This window comes from Lissotriton helveticus, chromosome 3_1 (assembly GCF_964261635.1).
Source record: "Lissotriton helveticus chromosome 3_1, aLisHel1.1, whole genome shotgun sequence".
Classification (NCBI taxonomy): Eukaryota; Metazoa; Chordata; class Amphibia; order Caudata; family Salamandridae; genus Lissotriton; species Lissotriton helveticus.
Genome location: NC_136061.1, coordinates 59,755,589 through 59,773,473, shown reverse-complemented (window position 1 = coordinate 59,773,473; position 17,885 = coordinate 59,755,589). Strand labels below are relative to the sequence as shown.

At 43.4% G+C, this 17,885-nt stretch overlaps 1 protein-coding gene and 1 long non-coding RNA gene across 10 annotated transcripts in view; one reads left to right on the top strand and one right to left on the bottom strand.

Annotated features, from left to right (window-relative positions):
* LOC144822101 (uncharacterized) overlaps positions 1 to 17,885 on the bottom strand; it is a 1,825,698-nt gene that overhangs the window by 1,300,617 nt on the left and 507,196 nt on the right. The window lies entirely within an intron of this gene.
* The window catches only part of WNT6 (Wnt family member 6), a 657,721-nt gene that overhangs the window by 308,150 nt on the left and 331,686 nt on the right, over positions 1 to 17,885 (top strand). The window contains exon 2 of the mRNA XM_078679225.1: positions 8,296 to 8,516. Within this exon, the coding sequence (XP_078535351.1) occupies positions 8,296 to 8,516 (221 nt within the window). The remainder of the gene's footprint in view (positions 1 to 8,295; positions 8,517 to 17,885) is intronic.

Genomic DNA, 17,885 nt, shown 5'->3' with positions numbered 1-17,885 from the left:
AGCATTGTAAATCTGGCACCGATTCAAAAAGTAATGGGTATGGCAGTGGAATACCCACAGGAACTCATTTATTTATTTATTTTATTTATTTATTTATGGCTCTTATAAAGCGCGCAGCTACCTCCGTCGGAGGTGTCCCGGCGCTAAAAAACTGTCAGCAGAGATACGGAGAAAATCTAAGATGAGGAGAATAGCCAAGTTTTCAGGCGGTTATGAAATTGTGCTTCAGATGAGGCAAATCTAAGGTCCAGGGGGAGGCCGTTCCAGTGTTTCGCAGCAAGGACAGCAAAAGCTCTGCCGCCCATTCGAGCGCGGCAGAAGCGTGGCACCACCAGAAGGCGTAGGCTGTTGGAACGTAAATCTCTCACAGAATGAGATAATGTGAGTCTCTTTCTCAGGTAATCTGGGCCAGTACCGTTGAGAGCACGGAAAACAAGAGTAAGTATTTTAAACTTAATCCGAGAGGCTATGGGAAGCCAATGGAGCTTTTTGCGAAACATAGAAATCGAATGTCGAAAAGGGATGTTGCCAATCAGTCTGGCTGCCGCGTTTTGAACTGCTTGAAGGCGTTCAATTAGGTACAGAGGGGCCCCAGCATAAAGACTGTTGGCATAGTCCAAATGGGACGTTATTAGCGCCTGAGTGACTGTTCTACGCGCATCCATTGGCAAGAATGGAAAACATTTTTTCATCATTTTTATCTTACCAAAGCAGGCAGCCGTGACTTTATTAATTTGCGGGCCGCAGGAGAGCGTGTCATCAAACTGGAATCCCAGGTTACGGGCAGTGTGCACCGGAATAGGAGGAGGGTTAAGAACCGAAGGCCACCACAGAGAGGGGGGAATAGTCATTTTTTGATTAAAAAACAAAACTTCCGTCTTATCCGCATTCAGACGAAGGTGGTTCGTAGCCATCCAAGAGCAGATTTCTCCCAAACAGTGGCGGAAACTGGAGAGGCTGGAGTCAGAGTGATCTCTAAAGGAGAATATCAGCTGAGTATCATCAGCGTATGAGATCACCCTGACTCCACATGCCTCTACAACTCTGGCCAGCGGGGCTAGGTAGACATTAAAAAACAGAGGACTCAATGCTGAGCCCTGAGGAACTCCACATATAAGAGGTTTGGGCCCTGATTTAAAAGGTCTAAGAAAAACCCTCTGTGATCGGCCCTGGAGAAAAGAGGTGATCCAGGATAGTGCAGCACCACCCAGTCCAATCTGCTCCAATCGGGCTAGAAGTATTTGATGAGACACCGTATCGAAAGCGGCGGACAGGTCGAGGAGGACCAACATGGCCTCCTCGCCCCTGTCCACACACTCTCGAACAGTCTCAGAAACCTCCAGTAATGCAGTTTCCGTGCTAAAGCCAGCACGGAAACCGGACTGGGAGTCGTGGAGCAGAGAATTAGTTTGGAGATATTCTGCCGGTTGAAGTTGGACGGCCTTCTCCAAAACCTTCGCTGGTTTAGGGAGGAGGGAGATAGGCCGATAGTTGCAGGATTGAGTAGGATCAGCATCTGATTTCTTTAAGATAGGCACAAGCAAGGCTTCTTTCCAAGCCGAGGGGAATTGGCCTAGCTGTAAGGAGGCATTCCAAAGGGAAGTCAGTGGCTTTAATAGTAGGGTGGCTAGGTCAGTCATGATCTTAGGGGGAACCGGGTCCAAGGGGGAGCCGGATTTGCATTGTAAGATAAGTTTTAGAGCAAGATCAGAGGAGAGATCCTTGAATGCCAATAAAGTAGGGGCGGTGTCAAGTTTAATTGATGTATGAAGATGAGGGTGCTCAGACGCCACCACAGGGCGAAAAGAAGAAGATATCTTCTCAATTTTGTCCTCGAAGAAATCGGATAGTCCATCACAGAGGGACTGGCTGGCAACATTGTTAGGGGTAGTTGCGGGGGGATTGATGAAATCTTTTACAATTTTAAACAAAGTTTTTGCCGAATTGTCAGCATCTTTAATTTGCAAGGTGAAGAACTCTTTCATGGCCGTTTTTTTGAGCTTAGAGAATTGCTTCAAGGCTGTTTTATATATAGTTTTCGCCTCTGAGTCATATGACCGTCTCCAGCTTCGTTCTAGTTTTTTGCAGCGACTTTTTTCTTCCCGTAAGGTCTCAGAAAACCAAGGAGCGGAGGGACGAGATCTAGCCGAAGAAACCGGTAGTAATGGGGCAATATTGTCAATCGCAGATAATAGGGCGGCATTGAGTTTAAAAACATTAGCATCTAAATTATCTATGTGAGGCTCCAGAGGGCAACTGAATACTGGCTCCAGGGCCGAGCATGTAATTTTATGCCACTTTCTCCTAAAGTCAGTGCTCAGAGTCGCTGAGATAGGGGACTGCGGAAGAAGGATATCGAACGAGAGAAGGTAATGGTCAGTCCAAGTGAGGGGCAGGGGGGGATAGGCGACAGTCCCTGGAAGATTGGAGAAAATTAAGTCCAATGTATGGCCCGCCTCATGTGTCGGACCTTGGATTAATTGTGTTAGGTTCAGATTTTGAAGAGATTCGAGGAACCGAGTGGCTGGAGTGCAGGTGGGATCCTCAACATGTAAATTAAAATCGCCTAATACTATAAAGTGCGGATGCTTGAGAGACAGATCGGTTAAAATGTGGACCAGTTGCGTTAATGAGGAAGGGGATGCTTTTGGAGGGTTATATACTAGAACACCAGTAAGGTAAACAGATGCAGAATTAGCAATCGAGAAGTACAAAGCTTTAATCAGGCCAATATTGGTAAGTTTTTTTATGGAAATATTGAAGTGGGATTTAAACATGATGGCAAGTCCTCCCCCAGTTTTACCTTCTCGGTTGATGCCCAGGAAGCGATAGTCCGGGGGGGTGGCCAAGTAAATGTCAGGTTTAGAGGTGTCCTTGGTCCAGGACTCCGTTAGAAATAGAATATCCCAGTTATAAGTAGTGACGTTTGACCAAATTTCGTTGGCGTGACGGGGGAGGGATCTGCAATTGATCAACGCTGCTTTTAAAGGATGAGCCGTCGAAGCAGGGGGTGGGGGCGGTGTAAGTTCGCACCATGGGGGGAGAACGAAATTGCACTGAGAGCATAAGAAAGAATGGCCATCTAAATTTTCAGGGATGCAGCGTACATCAGTAACACAGGAGCTTAATCCGATATGTAAGAGTTGCTCTCTAGACCAGCAGACGCGGTTGTTGGTGGTGGCATGAGCAGGGGGACTGGCCCTCGGCCCGTGCCCGGCGCGGACGGGCGCAGACGGGCTTGCCTTAGGCGCGCCTTCGGCGCGCCATCGGCGCGCCCGCTGCGCCCGCCCGCTGCGCGGACGGGATGGGTAGTTGTTTATAAGCATGACAGGAGGGCGGGAATTAGTCCAGAAACTGGACCGCTACCCTTCCTGCCTTCCCCAAGATGGCGGCGGCGGTAATATCCGCGACTACCGGCGTCAGCGCTTCAGTCGGGCTGCGCCGGTAGAACAGGCAATGAGTAAGGTCCTGTGGGTCTTGTTATAGCAAAATATATTTTTAAAAATGCGCCCAGTAAAATATTTACACAGCTTAAAAATAAGTGCAAAGTAAGTATAATACACTCCGTGTAGATCGATACAAGAGGGTAAAGAAAGAGCGCCCCCGGCTTCCGCCTCAGGGGAAAGGTGCTAACAGAATTTGCATGAATCTCAAATGAGCAAACCTTAAATAAGGCGGGAGGGCGGGAATTAGTCCAGAAGCTGGACCGCTACCCTTCCTGCCTTCCCCAAGATGGCGGCGGCGGTAATATCCGCGACTACCGGCGTCAGCGCTTCAGTCGGGCTGCGCCGGTAGAACAGGCAATGAGTAAGGTCCTGTGGGTCTTGTTATAGCAAAATATATTTTTAAAAATGCGCCCAGTAAAATATTTACACAGCTTAAAAATAAGTGCAAAGTAAGTATAATACACTCCGTGTAGATCGATACAAGAGGGTAAAGAAAGAGCGCCCCCGGCTTCCGCCTCAGGGGAAAGGTGCTAACAGAATTTGCATGAATCTCAAATGAGCAAACCTTAAATAAGGCGGGAGGGCGGGAATTAGTCCAGAAGCTGGACCGCTACCCTTCCTGCCTTCCCCAAGATGGCGGCGGCGGTAATATCCGCGACTACCGGCGTCAGCGCTTCAGTCGGGCTGCGCCGGTAGAACAGGCAATGAGTAAGGTCCTGTGGGTCTTGTTATAGCAAAATATATTTTTAAAAATGCGCCCAGTAAAATATTTACACAGCTTAAAAATAAGTGCAAAGTAAGTATAATACACTCCGTGTAGATCGATACAAGAGGGTAAAGAAAGAGCGCCCCCGGCTTCCGCCTCAGGGGAAAGGTGCTAACAGAATTTTTTTGCCTGCCCATTTGCCGTAGCGGACTGCTGTGGAAAGGGGAATATTTACAAGGTGGCATTAACGCACGTTAAGTGGTTTAGTGCCACCTTGTAAATATGGAGAATGGCGTAATGCCAGTGACCGTAAAAAAAAGTGACGATCCGGTGGCATTAGGGTCTGGTAAATATGCCCCATTATTTTGATGGCTTTGCCCGGCCGCCATCCTAATGGGGGCCCAAGTTGGGTTTAACTAGAAAGTGTGAAAGACACAGTTACCAATGCCCCTTATGTTCCTGGCAACACCATGGCTCAGTACATGCTTTTGCAAACATGCATACTTAGGTACTATAATTACATTGTGTTGAATTGGCTTCCGACCGTATGGGACGCCGCCACTCTTAACTCAGGTATTGGATTGGAATACCTGGACCTTCGTTCTGAGCCCCGCTCCGACACTTCTAATGGCTAGACTGCTTGCCTTTTCTTGGACTTTTTGAATCACTATAATAGATTACTCAAGCCTGAAAACTCCGATTTTTACGAAACTGTACTTTGACATATTCTTCCGGACTGCGGGCAGAATTTGTGCTAACTCACACCTGACAGATTATACGTGATACAAACCTCTGGATATACCTTATCCTGAGACTCATTGACTTTGGGTTAATTAACACGTTGAATTTTTTGGACGTAAGGTGTGAAGAGCTGACAATTAACCCCTCAGCTTCTTCTGGAGCCATACAGACGTCGGCGTTCTATTGTACCAGACTTCCTTATATATCTTCTGTATATTCTTCTTCAGCCTTGAAAAAGTTGTTAGTACTCATCTAGTACTTACGAAACACGTGTCGGCTGTTCCTTGCTTTATGAATTGAAGCTGCTGTTTTCTATATGATGTATTGAAGAATAAAAAGACAGAGAAGACTCTTTAACTACGAGGGATTGCGACCATTTCTTGTGTCCTGTATTACTCAATGTTATTGTCCGAATGCGATTATCAGATTACAACCTTGTGATATTGATTCTTAGGATGGTGCACATTTGACACAGCCATTTCTTTATGATGCCATTTGCCGTAGCGGACTGCTGTGGAAAGGGGAATATTTACAAGGTGGCATTAACGCACGTTAAGTGGTTTAGTGCCACCTTGTAAATATGGAGAATGGCGTAATGCCAGTGACCGTAAAAAAAAGTGACGATCCGGTGGCATTAGGGTCTTGTAAATATGCCCCATTATTTTGATGGCTTTGCCCGCCCGCCATCCTAATGGGGGCCCAAGTTGGGTTTTACTAGAAAGTGTGAAAGACACAGTTACCAATGCCTCTTATGTTCCTGGCAACACCATGGCTCAGTACATGCTTTTGCAAACATGCATACTTAGGTACTATAATTACATTGTGTTGAATTGAAAGGATTCTACTGTATTTCAGTCCGACATTTTCATGGCACCTCATACCCTTAATGGCTCCAAGAGGTGCTTCCGGGTACTCAAGTAGAAGTACTCTCTGCTGTGTGGATGGTAGAGTCTGGATCACAGAGTGCCCTATGTGAGAAGTGTTTGGGTGTTTTATATGAGGTACTGATGGGTGCTCCAGCCTTGACGGGGTGACCTGGCTGTGCCTAAGTATGTAGGGAAGCACATAAAGAGATCCAGACCGGTTTGTGTATGCTGACCAGATTTTAGTAATAGGCTACTGAATTGGTTGCGCATGGTTCACAGAGCACAGATTTATAGTGTTGCCTATGTGGGGAGTGTTTGTGTATGAGGTCCAAAGGGATGCTCCAAATATGCTGATGCCAGCTTACTGCTGTGAAATAGGTAGAGCTGTGTTTGCCTATACCTACCAACTATGGGCGGATGGACAACTACCTGTCCCGATGCTGGTGTTTAGTCGGTATAGTGCTATTTGTAGGCGGGCACTAATTGTGATACAGTAATATCAGCCTACAAGGATATGTTATATTTGTCTCTTGAAAAGTTGCATATTCTCTGTGAGAACGAAGAGTCTATTTGACCCAATGTCAATGGCCTGATGACATTTTTCTAATGGTAGACTGCATTGTGTACACTTACATACATTATAATATGTTGATAAATAAAAGCTCACACATTGGCCCCTATGTCTCAAGTGTTATAGCATCATAGGATACAATTCCACAAAGTATGCTTTATATTAGAGCTATTAAGGGCTCAGATGGGGTATTTACACCAGGTATGGTCGGAATGCTGCATGGCAAGATACAGGTGATTCTACGGAAGAGAGGGCACATCATATTATACAGAATAAAGCAATACTTTCTTATGCTTTACCAGGACATAGCGAGTCCCAGTGTTCTCTTACTTTACAGAGCTTCTCCTGAGACTTTTTAATCGTGGTAAGTATCCCATGTATCACAGATAGGATGACACATTCCAAATGTTTTGTCGCCTCATTTTATTCTTTACGAGGAATTTGACTACACATTTTAATTTCCCCCATATTCTACATTGGATTCCAGATGTTGCTTTTTCCTAGACTTTCACCTTAGAATTAAGCTGCATAACACTCAAGTTTCCATAAACTACTTAAACCAAGTAAGACTGGGAAGGTATCTTTTATTAGTTTGCTCATCCTAGAGCACTGCTGGCAAGTTTCTCACCCTGTGGATGACAGTGGAAAACATGCATCTGAACGTCTGAATTGTGGTTGTATAAGATTTCATAGAAACACTATTTCATGGAATACCATTACCAATAAACCATTTCACCTAAACTATTTAAGAAAATTTTACAAGATGAATGGCATTTACCATTTCAAAGAAACTAATTCTTCATTCAAAACTGGTTTTAGCATGCTATATATTGTAAATGCAAGGGTTACAAGTCTTATTTTCAGAAACTTTTTTGTCAGAGGTATTTATGAATGAATCTATTTCAGTGATTTTCCTCAGAGGAATTTATTTTGGATTTGTATCTTTTACACTGTCAAACAATTACTTTTGATGTGTTTAATTCACTGACCCCTCACCATCCCTAACCACCATTTATCCATATCCCCTCCCAGCCCATAAACACCATTTACCCCTGTCACCTAAAAATTCCTCACCACACCTAAACTACACCCATACCTGGCCCTTAAACTCCCACCATCTCTAAACTCGTAAACCCCTTCCCCCTCCTACATATCACCCTCCTGAACCCTAAAACCCCTCATGAGTCCCAAACTCCACCCATTCCTGAACCTTAAAAACCCCAACCTGCAATAAAAACACCACCTATCCATGAAACTTTAAAACCACTCACTAGCCCCTAAACTCCAGCCAACCCTGAAACTTAAAGCAAACTGTCACCACCCCTAAACACTACCCATCTAAAACTCCCTTACCATCTCTAAATTCCACTCACCCATAAACCCTAAAAAACATTTTTTTTCTCAATACTGCCCATCCCTGAACCCATAAACCCCCCATCATCCTAAACTCCACCTATTCCTGAACCCAAAAACATTTTCTAGTCGTAAACTCTACCAATTCCCTGACCCCTAAGGCCCTCACTATTCCATAGCTTCACTCTTTCCGACCTCTAGAAATCCTTCATAATTCCTAAACACTACCTATCAACAAAACCTAAAAACCCTAAACTCCACCATCGCTGAACTATAAAAACCTAATCCAATGCCTATACTGCACCCACCCCTGACGCCCAAAACTCCTAATCACCCACTTTAACATAATATTATATTTTTCCTTCAAATAATTTTTCCTTTTAAAATGTTTCCTTTATTTTTTGATTGATTTGCATTTCTTTAAATTTGTTTTTCCTTGAAATTGGTTTTCCATGATTTTGTTTCCTCCAATGTGGCTTCTGAGTTTTTGTTTTCCATTATTTCAAATACATCAATGAATGGCTGGCTAGGTGTGGGGCTTGGTAGTCAGAAATGCCAATGTACACCTGTTTTCGCTTCCTCCCTTGCTTCCTTTTTGCCTTGTCTTCACAGGGCAGTTGGAAGCCCCCTGGTGATGGACCCTAACAGCATTTGTCGGAAGACTAAGCGGCTAGCCGGGAAGCAGGCCGAACTTTGTCAGACGGAACCTGAGATCGTTAACGAGGTTGCCAAGGGAGCAAAGCTCGGAGTGCGGGAGTGCCAGCACCAGTTCAGGTCTAGGAGGTGGAACTGCACCAGCCACAACAAGTCATTCGGGAAAATTCTACAGCAAGGTAAGCCTTGGTGGATCTGGCCTGGTAGTCTGGAGAAATTTTGAAAACCATCTCTGAGCCCTGAGTATTTCTTAGAAGTCAAAGTGTCCTAGTATGCTGCGGATGATTGCCATATTTTGTCTATAAATTTAGGACTATATTGGAATACTGAAATTTGCTACTAAACATTTCTATGTTTTTTTTTTTAATTCAGTCTCACACAGAGACAATGAGGGTTAATGCCCAATAGCTTCAAAAAGCTTCCCAACTGTCTAGATCCCACTCAAAGCATCATTGCTGATAATTGGAATACTAAGAATGTTACCACTTTTGAGACAAAGTACTGGATTATATGTTGGTGATAAAAAATATGTCTTAATTGTACTGCAGATATTAATATTGGTTTTTATTTACATTTAATTATGCTAAAACATGTATTGCTATTGACAATTTCCCAACTATTTTTTGACTTGTTTAATTTAGGATTTAACTTCCATTTTCGTATTATGCAAGCTAGGGTTTGGCCTGTTGTTCACCATGTTCATGGCAAGATTTCCCTGACATAGGTCTGTGCTGTGGGTATTTCTTTAGAAACAGTACGGTTCATTTAGATGTTAACAGTTTGAAAATGCTTATCTTGCAACAGAAAAAACTTGACCATCCAGTTTTCTGATGTTTGTTTTATCTTTATAGGAGTACTGCCATAACATTTATTTTATTTTATTTTGGGTGTTTGTTTAGCGTGTGCCTGGCCCCTAGGAGCAGCGAAGTTTTTGAGATATTATGCTCATAAAAATGACTTCCCATCTGATACTTATAGGAGAGTGCTATTTGGTAACCAGATTTAAATAAAATATTACATTTTGTATTATGGAGATAAAGGTATTATCTTAAAGGAGAGATCTGTCAAACATTTATTGGGTATTCAGATGAAGATTTAAGGAAAGTAAAAGCCAGATTTACTAACATTTTGCATCATGGTTTCACCATTTTTGTGGCACATTCCTGACGCAAAATGCATATATATTTTTACAAAGCCACACAAGGGGGTGTGATTTGCGCCGCCTTGGGCAAAAAATAATGTAGCGCAATGCAGCGGATTGCACTGCATTACATTCAGTTTCATTCTGGGAGGTGTTCCATGGGTGCAACATGCATCCACCCATGGATTTCACGCAATCCCAGATTTACAAAGCTTTGTAAACCAGGGAGTGTATGAAATCAACACGATTGCCAGATGATGGCGTAACGAGGACAAATTTCTTTTTTTTCTCCTCGTTATTTCCTTTTTCCATGTGTGCTGCAATCTGAAGAACACATAGACAGAGGATAATGCCTCAAGAGATTGTTTTTGTGCCTGAAAGTATTCCATTCTTGCACAAAAGCAATTCTCCTTGTAATGAAGGTACCCTTGCACCACTGTGCAAGGAGTCCGGTTGGCGCTTGGTTGCCTGAAGTGCACCAGCACACAATGCAAATCTAGACCTAAATATGTCTGCAGTGATACCAAGGAAAATTCCGACATAAGTTGCGCTAAAATCTTGTGAGTGCATAGATACACAGAGGTCAACAAAATAGAAATGTAAAAATAATGCCCTATTTTTATATTTGCCGAGTTCTCCCCCCTCACTGCGGCATCTCTGTAGTAGCAAACTTACTATTAACTCATAATTTGTAATGGAAACAAAATAGTAAACTTAGACAAAATTGTAAGTTTATCTTTGTGAATAAGGCCCTATCTTTTTTGCTTCTCCAGGCCCTGTAGTACAGTCTTGCATGCAGTTCCAGGCCGAATACTCTCTACATAATAATGCGAGCAACGCCCTATGTGTTTAAGCTGATTGTTCTATCCCAGTCATTCCACTGTACACCTGTCGTCCCTGTGTGTTAATTGTATGAAAAGAAATATCAGAGGGAAGGGCTTCTTCTGTGCCAGATCTGAATACTTGACCAGGAACCTGTGAAGTCCAGAGAGGCTACCTTTTTGAACCACTTCATGCTTGGGTAGACCAGGGTGGAATTGGCACCGATTATGATCATGTGATCGTATCTGTGGACTCTGCCACGAGTGGGCATAACTCAAATATTTCTGGAGCACGTGTCCTCAGAATATGATGATGTGCCGCGGCTTGCACTGTGTCTCACTGCAAGGGAGCAGCAGGACACCAGGTCAAAGTTCTTAACCGCATGCGTGCGGCATGATTTCCCCCCGTACGCTGGATTTTGCGAAAGCGCACTTTACATGACGAGCTGGGCTCGTCATGAGCGTGCGAGGAGGCTACCTCATGACGAGCCCAGCTGGTCATGAGCGTCGAAGGGGTTAAATCACCAGGGACTAAACATGGTCTTATACGGCTTCCCAGTATTCCAGAGAGAACATTTCAGACTGCCAGAGCCTGGAAAACTCATGGTCTGCTTATTCTCCTCTCTTTCAATCACATCCTCTGGCTGGACTAAGAGGTACTGTCCTGCTGTGTTGCCAAAGCAGTGCCAGCAACCTGAGGAGACATTCCTTATGCCTAAAAGCCATTAGTGTGCTTTACAGACAACAATAGAAAAAGTAGCAGATGAAAGGTTAGCTAGACTAGTTCCAATGGAGAGCTAAGAGTTAGGAAATTCTGATTGATGGGGCTGAAAGGAAAAAAAGGAAAACACAATGCCAATGCAAGTTTAGTTCCTTTGAATGCGGAAATCATTGCCAGGATGAACCATAAAAGCAAATAAATAAACCTGTGCCTAACCCTCTGGTAACTTGTCACAAAGCATTAAGGTTGAACTTTGAGGCAAAGTGTAAAATATTTAAGAAGCAAACAAACAGTAATAAAGTGAAAACACAACACAAGAAAAATCCCAAACCAATTTAGAAAAATACATTCATTAAAAAAATGATACGGAAGTGAGTACAGTAGTAAAATGTTTTTTTTGTTTTTTTAAAATCTTTTTAGAGAAGAAACAAGAAAAAGACAAACAATAACAGGTGACTTACATCGCGGAATGAAAGGATAAGCAATATACATACAGTGCATAATGGATGGAGAACTATCAATAAAGCCTGCTCATAAGCTACGTCAAGTATGCGGCCGTTCTACGTTCAGGATAATCAAACAAATGCCTACCACCAACCCCACCTCCCCAGGAAACAGGATAAACATTGAGTAGCAGTCCAGAGTAGAAGGGAGGGGGAAAGGTGCAGCAATAAAAGGGTACAAGACTACAGCCGCATTTCGAATACAATAATGAATTACGCAACAATTGGCTAACTCATGCAAGTAATACCTCCACCAGAACCCATCAACCCCAAAATACAAATTCGCGCCTCAATAAGACCACCTATATCAGGATTTTGAAGGATTTCAAACATAAAAACTACAAACACTAACAGACAAACACCCCTCCCCCACCCTGCACCCCTGCATATGGCTTGCGCCTATCCCCAACTAGCAGTGTGCCTGTCGCCCCATCTAACTAAATACTAAATATAGTAAATGTGGAGGAGGACCTCTCAGTACGGGCCCCCGGTCCCCCTGCTCCCCGCCAGAACCAAGAATCTCCGAGAATAAAACACAGAACTCCATTAAGAAGCGATATTAAAACTAAACAGGGGAAACAGTAATCACCACCCGACCTCCCGTAAATACAATGGTAACGAATCCCACTTCAGAAAGCCCATGGTACCAAGCCCCAACAATCAGTCTCATCCTTGACCCTTCGGATCAGTTGTGCAAGCCCCTTCCGGACAGGCTGTCGCCTCCGCAGGATAATCAAAATGTAGAAACAGTTCAGCAAAGTTACTACCGAGGCGAGGCAAAGTTTTAAATTCACTGGAAACTCTGTCGGCATCCACGATGACCCTCATCGACATGAGCACCCAACGTCGTTGTCTCCGCAATTGTAGTAAAGGTGTCGGAGAGGGGAAAAACACTATTTCGTTCCGAAGATAGTTCCCACCAAGAGTATCCAGATGGGAAGCACCAATTAATCCACACCCAGTAGGCAATGATGGTGGGCTTGGCAATCCGTAGAGAGCATCGAGTATTCGGTCATCGGCCATCACACTGCCATGAAGCTCCGACACCCCTCGTGGTACAGGGCCCACTGCCGTCACAAGGAACTCCGTGGGTGGTATAGGCCGATCAGGATATTGAAACGGATCAGGGTCCGGTCCCACATGCCCATGTCCGTGTGTGACCGCAATCATTTTCTGGACAATGGACTCCACATGGGAATGTAGTGCCCCAATAGCTGCCAGTACAGTCCGTATCGACGGTTCAGAGTCAGTCCGTCCCTCCAGATTTTGTTCCGAGACAACCATGTTCGCGTCCCCCCAGAGGCCCCGGTCCCGGGGGGAATCGGCAAATTTGGAACGGACTGTCACGGAGGGAGATCGAGAGCTTACCAAGACCACAATCCAGGCTCCAGTACCGCAAGCGAAGACCCCGACCCGGCAAACACCGGCAGCGGCAAACCGGGTCCCCGGGTCAGGGACCTCCGCCCACGGCCACAGTCGTGCCTCGTCAACCCTCCATCGATTGTAGGCCAGAGCAACAATCGCCGTCAAAATCGGGCTTAGAAAGTTTTCCACATCCAAGGACCGGACCCTGTCGATCACCCACGGCCGATGTTATTCAACTGGAACCCGGATGGGCCAGTACTCGAGTCCCCGGCTCACAAGCTGGTGTAGGCCCCAAACTAAAACTCGACGTAACTCCGTCTACCAAGCTGGTAAAAGTCCCGGGATCGCACCAAAGTACAGCACGGCAGTTCACACGCCGGAGGCAGGGTGTAAATTCAGGATTTGTAGCAGGATTATCCGGCGGGGGACGGAGGTCGGCGGAGCCGGGAGCCTAAGCGGCCATCTTGGTTGCTAGCGTAGCTCCTCCCTAGTAAAATGTTTTTAACAAATCTCTAGATGTAAATCTCCAGCTTCCCCTCTCCTATCATTCCTATGGGGAGATCCGTCACACCTGTAAATGTAGCACTTAGTTTACTAATTAATGGTAAATGAGGGAGGGACCAGGGGGAGTGGTTGAAAAAAGGCATCTATACCATGCAATATGAAGGGTTTAGCGAACAGTATGGAGCGATGTACGGAGGGTCAGGAGGGGCTTAGGGAGGGGCCTGCACCCAGCCACAGAAGAGTAAATCAATTGATATTCACAAAGTGAACTTTTAAAGTTATTACAGCCCAAAAGGGATTAAAAACATCAGTAAATTACTCCAACTCAGAGTGGGAATAAGCCAACCACTGGTACTGCAATACCATCTCATAGAAATGAATGGAGCTTGGGACTTTACATAAAACTCAATAGGAAATAATGTTGAATTGAATCAAAATATTAAAAATAGTTACAATGTAAATGGATATCATTTAAAGTTAAAATAAATATCTAAAAATAAAACATTTTTATTATTTGATCAGAAATTATTTTAACATTTTTTTAAATGTAAAAACATATTTTGATAAAATATGATTAAATTACTTTTGATGAATACTATACCTCAAGTTTAAAAATTATTTGTGCATAACAAAATATTACTTTAGTAGGAATGTATTTTTTAATGTAAGCGCCAGAAAAATATTTACAATTTATTGTAATATATTTAAATTAATTAAAGATTTGATCCAGCATTAAATTAAGAGTGATCTATCATTCGTTTGTAGTACATGCATAATACACATTGAAAATGAGTTTACAAAATTATTTAACATAAACATATATTATTCAAAACACATTTCCAGCTAAAGTTTAAATAAAATGTTTTTTGCATGCAATATTAATTAATAAAAGTGATGTACAAAAGTAATTAAAAGTGATTTAATCATCGTTATTGAATTGAAATGTTACATTAACATTTGAATGAAAAAACAGGTTGTTTAAATACTATATAATTGAATTATATTCATTTATATTTTTAACTCTCGTAAAGGATGTTGCCCTTGCAGTGGTTGGCCATGTGTGGTGCTAGAGTTACTACTGTTTCTTTTAGTCAGTTGTAACGTACACTTATCATTTTTGCTCCACCCCTGCTTTTCAGAGGGTGGAGACGTAATTCTTTACTTATGTGCAACTTTTCATTCAGATTTTGTGAATAGACAAAAGTAGTAAAGGTACTCAACAACATATATACTGATTTAGAAGAGAATCAAAGGTTTACAGTTAATGAATAAAACGGTTGTCCTTTTTCACAATTAAAAGATTCCTTCATTATTCTCAATTCTATTTATGATCAGTATTTAAAATTGCCAATTGCTATTTAAAGCTTTCTTGATGATAATATCAAACATGATAGTGAAATATTGTGATGTGTTGTGATGTGAAATGGCACTTGTATAGCGCGCTACCACTCCAAGGAGCATCTTGGCGCTTCGACTCCTAGTTATCGGTAAAGAGCGGAGTATCAATGGTAAAACTACCTGTCTGCAGGGAGAATCAGAGTAACGCTATGCATCCGGAGTCTGACAGAGAATAGATCCATGTTTTTAATAGTTTTCTAAAGTTTTGCTCTGTTGCAGATTGACGCAGGGACGGAGGTAATTTGTTCCATGCCTTAGCGCCAATAACTGCTATGGATTTTCCTCCTCTAGTCATCATCCTAAACCTGGGAACATGGAGCAAATTTGCTGTAGAGGACCTGAGTGCCCGTGACGGATGGTATTGTCTGAAGTACTTGCGCAAATACAGTGGGCCTTGATTCTGGAAGGCTCTGTATGTGATGGTGAGAACCTTAAACAGGATGCGCTTATGTACTGGGAGCCGATGTAAGGCATTTAAGGCTGCAGAGCCCGAGGACTTTCTAGGCAGTCTAAGGACTAGCCTAGCGGCTGCGTGCTGGACCATTTGAACTCTGTGCAGGGCTGATTTGTTTAGCCCTGCATACAGACTGTTACAATAATCCAGCCTAGATGTTATTAGTGCTACAGCAACCGTTCGTCTGGCACTCAGAGGGAGAAGGTCATAGAATTTTCTGAGACCTCTAATGATACTAAAACATACCCCTGCTACTTCTTTGGCTTGTTGGTTGAATGACAGGGTATTGTCAAATGTAATGCCCAGGTTACGTGCTGCATTAATAGTCTTTGGGGGGGCTTCAACCTTTTCGGGACACCAATCTTGCGGAGAGAAACAGTTGTTAGGACCAAAAGGCACAATCTCTGTTTTAGCCGAATTACATTTTTAGTGGTTGTGTGTCATCCACTTAAAGGTTGCTGACAAGCATTCTCTCAATGTCAGTTCCGCATTAGATTGATTCTTATCAAGAGTCAGAACCAGCTGGGTGTCATCTGCGTAGGCAATTGTACTAATGTTAAAGGAAGAAATTAGTTTTAATAGGGGGTCCTTATATAGGTTAAACAAAGTGGGGCTCAATCTTGACCCTGCGGAACCCCTGTTTTCATAGTTTTTTCTTCGGAGCAGAGATTGCCCAGCATCACGATCTGACGCCTGTGCGTCAGGTAGTTTTTAAACCATTCGAACACGGTTCCTGCTATGCCTGCATTAGCAAGGCAATGTAAAAGGATAGAATGGGAAACCATGTTGAATGCTGCAGAGAGATCTAATAGGATCAGAACAGCCATATTTCCCTGATCCAATGCAGCACGAATGGTTTCAGTGGATGACAGAAGTGCAGATTCGGTGGAGTGGTGGGTCCTGAAGCCTGCTTGGCATGGATGCAAGATGTCATTTTCTTCCAGAAATGCCATCAATTGTTTGTTGACTTAAGATTCTGTGATTTTGCAAATAGCAGGAAGAAGGGAAATGGGACGTAAATTGGACAAGGTTGTAGGGTCCTGTAGAGCCTTTTTTTGCAGCGGTCTCACTGCCGCCACCTTCCATTGTGGGGGAATCTCCCCTGATTGGAGGGACGAGTTGATGATGGAATTAATACATGGATTGACCTTATGTATTATGGATTTAAGCAATGAAGGGGGGCAGGGGTCAAAAGGGGATCCTGATTTAAGGGCAGATATTCCCTGAAGGGAATCTTCTAGACTAATGTGGCTAAAGATTTCCCAGCTGGGTTGATGTAGGTTCATATCCGTTTCATCCCCAGGCTCTTCTTTCTCAAATTGGGGAAAGTCTTTGGTGAGGATGTCTATTTTTTGGGTAAAATAGTTGGCTATATCATTGCACAAAGTCTGGGAAGGTGGAATCTCTTGGGTTAGAATTTTGGGCTTAGTGAAGCTGTTAACGACTTCAAAAAATTATTTTTGTTTGTTGTTAGATGCTTCAATGCGGGAGGTAAAATACTTGATTTTTGCAGTTTTAATAGAGGCATGATATAATCTCCTAGCACTCTTATATATCTCCTTTGCTTCATTCCCATAGCTCCGTCGCCATTTTCGCTCTAAAAGTCTGACTTCCACTAATTGTTCTTTAAGTTTGTCTGAGAACCAGGGAGTGGATAGTCTCCTTTTCCCTATGGTATCAGGTCTTTCTGGATTTCTGATCTTATTCCCAATCTCTGTCATCCATCTCTCAAACTTCTGATAGTCTATCATGGTGTTCCCTGAGAGAGTTGGTTTACTCTCCTTGGCCCATCTACCAAGGTCACGGTGCTCCATAATTTTCCCCCAACTAGGTAGGGATTTCCCCTTATTTTTTACCTCCTTAGCCATCATCTCATTCCCCTTTAATTCAATATTGAATTCGATAAAGTAGTGGTCCGTCCAGACTTGTGGTACGGGGCCTTTTACCATCATTTCATCTAGATTGGAGCTAATGCAATCAAGGGTGTGCCCTGCGTCATGAGTTGCTTCTAAAGTCCTTAGCATTGGTCCCAAAACCTGCAACGTTTCTTTGAGACTAGAGGCGTACTGGTCATTAGGGTCGTCTAAATGGAGATTCAGATCTCCTAGAAGGGTGAAATTGGCGTACCTGAGGGTCAGATCACCCAGCACTTCCCCTACGCTGGCAAGAAACTGCGTGGGATGGCCGGGAGGGCGGTATAGCAATGCCCCCGAAAAGGTGAAAGTGTTGTGTACTTGTATGCAGAAGTTTAGGCTCTCAGCTCCTCTGATGTCTGGAAGCTCACTCACTAAGCATTTAATAGTGTCCCTATGTATGATAGCCAAGCCACCCCCACGCTGTTCTACACGATCTTGTCTGCAAATAGAAAAACCAGGGGGTAGGGCATGCACTATGTCTGGGTTAGACCACTCACGAAGCCAAGTTTCTGTACTAAATAAGCAATTAAGCTCATTTTCAATCATCAGATCAAATATGTGGAGAGAATTTTTGCACATAGATCGTGCATTTATCAGACCACACTTCATATACTTGGGTTTCTCTTTCTTAATATTAAAGTGGTGGGGTTCCAAGGTGTGTCTAAAGGCAGGACAGCTGATAGGGCCCACCCACTTATCTACATTGAGTGCATGGTTACAGTTGA